The sequence below is a fragment of the Coregonus lavaretus genome, assembly GCF_964263955.1.
Source record: "Coregonus lavaretus genome assembly, contig: HAP1_SCAFFOLD_9632, whole genome shotgun sequence".
Lineage (NCBI taxonomy): Eukaryota > Metazoa > Chordata > Actinopteri > Salmoniformes > Salmonidae > Coregonus > Coregonus lavaretus.
Genome location: NW_028160134.1, coordinates 5,001 through 10,877, shown reverse-complemented (window position 1 = coordinate 10,877; position 5,877 = coordinate 5,001). Strand labels below are relative to the sequence as shown.

The 5,877-nt window shown below is 50.8% G+C and overlaps 1 protein-coding gene across 1 annotated transcript in view; it reads right to left on the bottom strand.

Moving 5' to 3' along the window:
* Window positions 1-1,376: 1,376 nt before the first annotated feature.
* The window catches only part of LOC311122096 (arrestin red cell-like), a gene marked incomplete at both ends in the record, with an annotated part of 7,216 nt that continues 2,715 nt past the window's right edge, over window positions 1,377-5,877 (bottom strand). Inside the window, 6 exons of the mRNA XM_084196508.1 lie at window positions 1,377-1,514; window positions 2,869-2,941; window positions 3,229-3,313; window positions 3,556-3,691; window positions 3,869-3,936; window positions 5,801-5,860. Coding sequence (XP_084052634.1) covers window positions 1,377-1,514; window positions 2,869-2,941; window positions 3,229-3,313; window positions 3,556-3,691; window positions 3,869-3,936; window positions 5,801-5,860 — 560 coding nt within the window. The remainder of the gene's footprint in view (window positions 1,515-2,868; window positions 2,942-3,228; window positions 3,314-3,555; window positions 3,692-3,868; window positions 3,937-5,800; window positions 5,861-5,877) is intronic.

The window sequence follows — 5,877 nt, the reverse complement described above, 5'->3', positions numbered from 1 at the left end:
CTTTGTTGAAGCACCTTTGGCAGCGATTACAGCCTCGAGTCTTCTTGGGTATGACGCTACAAGCTTGGCACAGCTTTATTTGGGAGGTTTCTCCCATTCTTCTTTGCAGATCCTCTCAAGCTCTGTCAGGTTGGATGGGGAGCATCACTGCACAGCTACTTTCAGGTCCCTCCAGAGATGTTCGATCGGGTTCAAGTCCGGGCTCTGGCTGGGCCACTCAAGGACATTCAGAGACTTGTCCCGAAGCCACTCCTGCGTTGTCTTGGCTGTGTGCCTAGGGTCGTTGTCCTTGAGTGAACCTTCGCCCCAGTCTGACATCCTGAGTGCTCTAGAGCAGGTTTTCATCAAGGATCTCTTGGTACTTTGCTCCGTTCATCTTTCCCTCAAACCTGACTAGTCTCCCAGTCCCCGCCGCTGAAAAACATCCCCACAGCATAATGCTGCCACCACCATGCTTCACCCTAGGGATGGTGCCAGGTTTCCTCCAGACGTGACGCTTCGCATTCAGGCCAAAGAGTTCGATCTTGGTTTCATCAGACCAAGAGTCCTTTAGGTGCCTTTTGGCAAACTCCAAGCGGGCTGTCATGTGCCTTTTACTGAGGAGTGGCTTCCGTCTAGCAAATCTACCATAAAGGCCTGATTGGTGGAGTGCTGCAGAGATGGATGTCCTTCTGGGTTCTCCGATCTCCACAGAAGAACTCTGGAGATCTGTCAGAGTGACCATCGGGTTCTTGGTCACCTCCCTGACCAAGGCCCTTCTCCCCCGATTGCTCAGTTTGGCCGGGTGGCCAGCTCTAGGAAGAATCTTGGTTGTTCCAAACTTCTTCCATTTAAGAATGATGGAGGCCACTGTGTTCTTGTGAATCTTCAATGCTGTAGAAATGTTTTGGTACCCTTCCCCAGATCTGTGCCTCGACACAATCCTGTCTCGGAGCTCTACGGACAATTCCTTCGACCTCATGGCTTGGTTTTGCTCTGACATGCACTGTCCCAGGTGTGTGCATTTCCAAATCATGTCCAATCAATTGAATTTACCACAGGTGGACTCCAATCAACTTGCAGACACATCTCAAGGATGATCAATGGAAACAGGATGCTCCTGAGCTCAATTTCGAGTCTCATAGCAAAGGGTCTAAATACTACTATATCTGTTTTTTATTTTTAATAAATGTGCAAAAATGTCTAAAAACCTGTTTGTGCTTTGTCATTATGGGGTATTGTGTGTAGATTGATGAGGGAAAAAAATAATTGAATCTGTTTTAGAATAAGGCTGTAACGTAACAAAATGTGGAAAAAGTCAAGGGGTCGGAATACTTTCTGAATGCACTGTAAATATATATATGTGTTTTTATGTGGGTGTCTCTCTAGTCTCTTACATGGTGCTGGAGGCCAGGTTGGTATCTTCGTGCTTCAGCTTCCCGTCCAGAGCCAGGCCTCTCTTCTCTCTGTTATTGGTGAGCATGGGAGTCAGGGTGTACACCTTACAGAACGTACTGCTGGGGGACACCTGGTCACTGTGGAAGAGAGAGAAAGGATTTAGAATTTCTCTCTGTTTCATCATATGTGGTTGGTTCCTACTCACTCACTCTTGTACACACATCCACAACGCTTGGGAAGCAGTAAGGAAAGTTGAGAGGAACGAAAGGATTAAAGATGCTGCCATTAGAACAGAGAGGGAGAGGAGAATTGAAGGGGACTGGACTGGGTACCAGTCAGAGATTTCCCGCAATTTGAGAGGAAGGCAATTGGGTTTTGGGGATAAGGGGGGTCCAGAAGGATAATTATCAGGGTGGGAGGTTTGGGATCAAGATTTAGACTATGAGGGGAAGTTTTGGTGGGCCTAAATCAAGCCAGGTACTGGGGTTGTGGGGAGGTCTGGGTCTGGGAGCTCTGGGGGTTAAAGTAACTGTCCAGTGAAAATCTCACTTTTAAAAGTTAATATTCTGTTAACTCATAACCAAATAATGTTGTTGACTCATCCTATACTCGTATGTGTGGCCAAAGCATAAAAACACTTAAAAACCCCATCTCAAACTTGTATCTCAAACAGACCGTTTCAGAAATGCTTGCCATTTCCTCATAAAGGATGATGTCATCAGCGGTCTACTCTGATTAATATTTTTAATAACCGGTTTATACCCACACCATTCTGTTGTTGGGGTACACCCACACCCTTCCAACACAGTAAAGCAGCTTTTTAACATACTTAATTAACGAATTATAGGTCATATTTTATAGAAATCTGGAAACACTGGACAGTTACTTTAAGCCAATCCCAGTGTTGCTCCTCTACTCACCTGTCGGAGGCGTGGCCCACAGACTTATTGTAGGTGTCACATCTGTGCAGCACTACATCAGTCACCTGTAAAACTACAGTACAGGGGGAGAGAACACCAACTCCATGATGTCATAACAAGGGGACGAGGGGCTGTGATGTTACTAGACGGGGAGGAGATGAGGTTGCCTTGGGTCTCAGAGTGGGTTGGGTGGGAGGTAACAGGGCAGGAGAGGTGTTGAGCTGAGAGGAGGAGAGGGGTAGTCAGGAATGGTAGTACCAGTAGAAAGGGGGGTTTGGAGGGTGTTGTATATTGGGAGAGGGGCAGGAGTGATGTCGAAGCATTGTACATTTTTAGTGAGCATAGAGGGTCATACAAAATGAGGGTAGAAGTTATACAGAAATAGTCAAACAAAACAAGAGTACTAAAAGTGAGTGTCCGTTTGGCCACACAACCTGTCTGCATTCACCCAACATTCTCTCACAGAGGAGAAAAAAGGAGAGTGTGGTCCCGAGGGCCAAAGGAGAGAGAACGTGATGAAGAGAAGGATACAGGGATGGAGAGAGAGGTTTCGGAGAGAAGGGGTACTCACTCTGCCTCCTCCTGTGCAACAGGACACTTGTACTGAGCCGTACTGAACAGACAGATATCAGCGTACTGACGCACTGCAGCAGGGGAGAGAAAGGGTTAATAACACCAGGAGAGGCAAAATACTGACAGACACACAGCAACAAAGATGGAGAGAGCAGAGGAGTGGCAGAAGGGGACATGGGAAGGCTGCGCCTCTCCTCTGTTACAGTCTTTCCCAAATCGCTCCGTAACCCTCCCCCTTGGGCCTAACCCCTCGATGTTTGCAGATCTGTAGGGTCTGGGTAGGTATCAGCAGTGCAGTGGTGGAGCTTCTGCAGAAAAGAAGGGTTGGGGCAAGGGGGAGGGGTAGGGAGTGTCTTACCTGAGATTTTCATCCTCTTAACTGTTTTGGTGGAGTTGTTGGTGACATGTACATTCACACTGATAGGCTCTCCATGGTAGTAGAGCTGAGAGGGGGGGGGGAGGAAGAGAGGAAGACAGAGAGAGAGAACATGGGGAGGAGTGAATTCGGTTGGTTGGGGGATAATCTCAGGCTGTAACCAATCAACCAAATGTTTGCATAACGCTTTTAACTAATGAATGTGTGTGTGTGTGTGTGTGTGTGTGTGTGTGTCCATCGTGCAGCCGTGCGTCTGTCCGTCTGCCTATGCGTGTCGGTCTCTGTCTGTCTCGGTTTGTCCTGTCCTACCTCTTTATCCAGTGAGGCCTCTAGATGTAGGGATCTATCTGACATTAGGAAGGATCGCGTTGTCTCCACCATGGGCTGAGGACCAGGCTTCTCTGGGGCATACTGCACCTTACGGATCACCAGACGCACTGAGTTCCTATAATAACATATATAATATCATATGAAAACGCTATATGCACCCAATCGTATAACAAACACACACACAGACTAGGATTATCAACAACACAGATTTCCTATACATCACATCCACGATCACTTAAACCCTCTGCACTGAATCCCTGAACCAAAACACATAGCTTCGACTACATTGTACCTTTTGTGTATCTTCTCCTCTACAGTCCTGGCGCAGAAGGCTCTGACCTCAAAGTCCACTCCACAGGCCTAAGTAGAGACGAAGACAGAGGGAGAGACGAGAGACAGAGGGAGAGACAGCGAGAGACAGAGAGAGAGAGACAGAGAGCGAGACAGAGAGCGAGAGAGACCGAGGGAGAGACAGAGGGAGAGACAGAGGGAGAGACAGAGGGAGAGACCGAGAGAGAGGGAGAGACCGAGGGAGAGAGAGAGACCGAGGGAGAGACAGAGGGAGAGACAGAGGGAGAGACAGAGGGAGAGACAGAGGGAGAGACCGAGGGAGAGACCGAGGGAGAGACCGAGGGAGAGGGAGAGACCGAGGGAGAGGGAGAGACCGAGGGAGAGGGAGAGACCGAGGGAGAGAGAGAGACCGAGGGAGAGAGAGAGACCGAGGGAGAGAGAGAGACCGAGGGAGAGAGAGAGACCGAGGGAGAGAGACAGAGGGAGAGAGACAGAGGGAGCGAGACAGAGGGAGAGAGACAGAGGGAGAGAGACAGAGGGAGAGAGACAGAGGGAGAGAGACAGAGGGAGAGACAGACGGAGAGAGACAGAGGGAGAGAGACAGAGGGAGAGACAGACGGAGAGAGACAGAGGGAGAGACAGAGGGAGAGACAGACGGAGAGACAGACGGAGAGACAGACGGAGAGACAGACGGAGAGAGACAGAGGGAGAGAGACAGAGGGAGAGAGACAGAGGGAGAGACAGAGGGAGAGACAGAGGGAGAGACAGAGGGAGAGACAGAGGGAGAGACCGAGGGAGAGACCGAGGGAGAGACAGACGGAGAGAGACAGAGGGAGAGAGACAGAGGGAGAGACAGACGGAGAGAGACAGAGGGAGAGACAGAGGGAGAGACAGACGGAGAGACAGACGGAGAGACAGACGGAGAGACAGACGGAGAGACAGACGGAGAGAGACAGAGGGAGAGAGACAGAGGGAGAGAGACAGAGGGAGAGAGACAGAGGGAGAGACAGAGGGAGAGACAGAGGGAGAGACAGAGGGAGAGACAGAGGGAGAGACAGAGGGAGAGACAGAGGGAGAGACCGAGGGAGAGACCGAGGGAGAGACAGACGGAGAGACAGACGGAGAGAGACAGAGGGAGAGAGACAGAGGGAGAGAGACAGAGGGAGAGAGACAGAGGGAGAGAGACAGAGGGAGAGACAGACGGAGAGAGACAGAGGGAGAGACAGAGGGAGAGACAGACGGAGAGACAGACGGAGAGACAGACGGAGAGACAGACGGAGAGAGACAGAGGGAGAGAGACAGAGGGAGAGAGACAGAGGGAGAGAGACAGAGGGAGAGACAGAGGGAGAGACAGAGGGAGAGACAGAGGGAGAGACAGAGGGAGAGACAGAGGGAGAGACCGAGGGAGAGACCGAGGGAGAGACAGACGGAGAGAGACAGAGGGAGAGAGACAGAGGGAGAGAGACAGAGGGAGAGAGACAGAGGGAGAGAGACAGAGGGAGAGAGACAGAGGGAGAGAGACAGAGGGAGAGACAGAGGGAGAGAGACAGAGGGAGACCGAGGGAGAGACAGAGGGAGAGAGACAGAGGGAGAGAGACAGAGGGAGAGACAGAGGGAGAGAGACAGAGGGAGAGAGACAGAGGGAGAGAGACAGAGGGAGAGAGACAGAGGGCGAGACAGAGGGAGAGAGACAGAGGGAGAGACAGAGGGAGAGAGACAGAGGGAGAGAGACAGAGGGAGAGAGACAGAGGGAGAGACAGACGGAGAGACAGAGGGAGAGACAGACGGAGAGACAGAGGGAGAGACAGAGGGAGAGACAGAGAGAGAGAGAGAGAGACAGAGAGAGAGACAGACATTGGATAAAAAGTGCTGTGAGTGTATACATTATGTGTGTGTGTGTGTGTGTGTGTGTGTGTGTGTGTGGTCTCTGTACCTTCCCTGTGTCCTCTGGTCCTGGCTGTAGAGTGACTGAGCAGGGCAGGTTCTGAGGGATCTGAAAGAGAGATATTT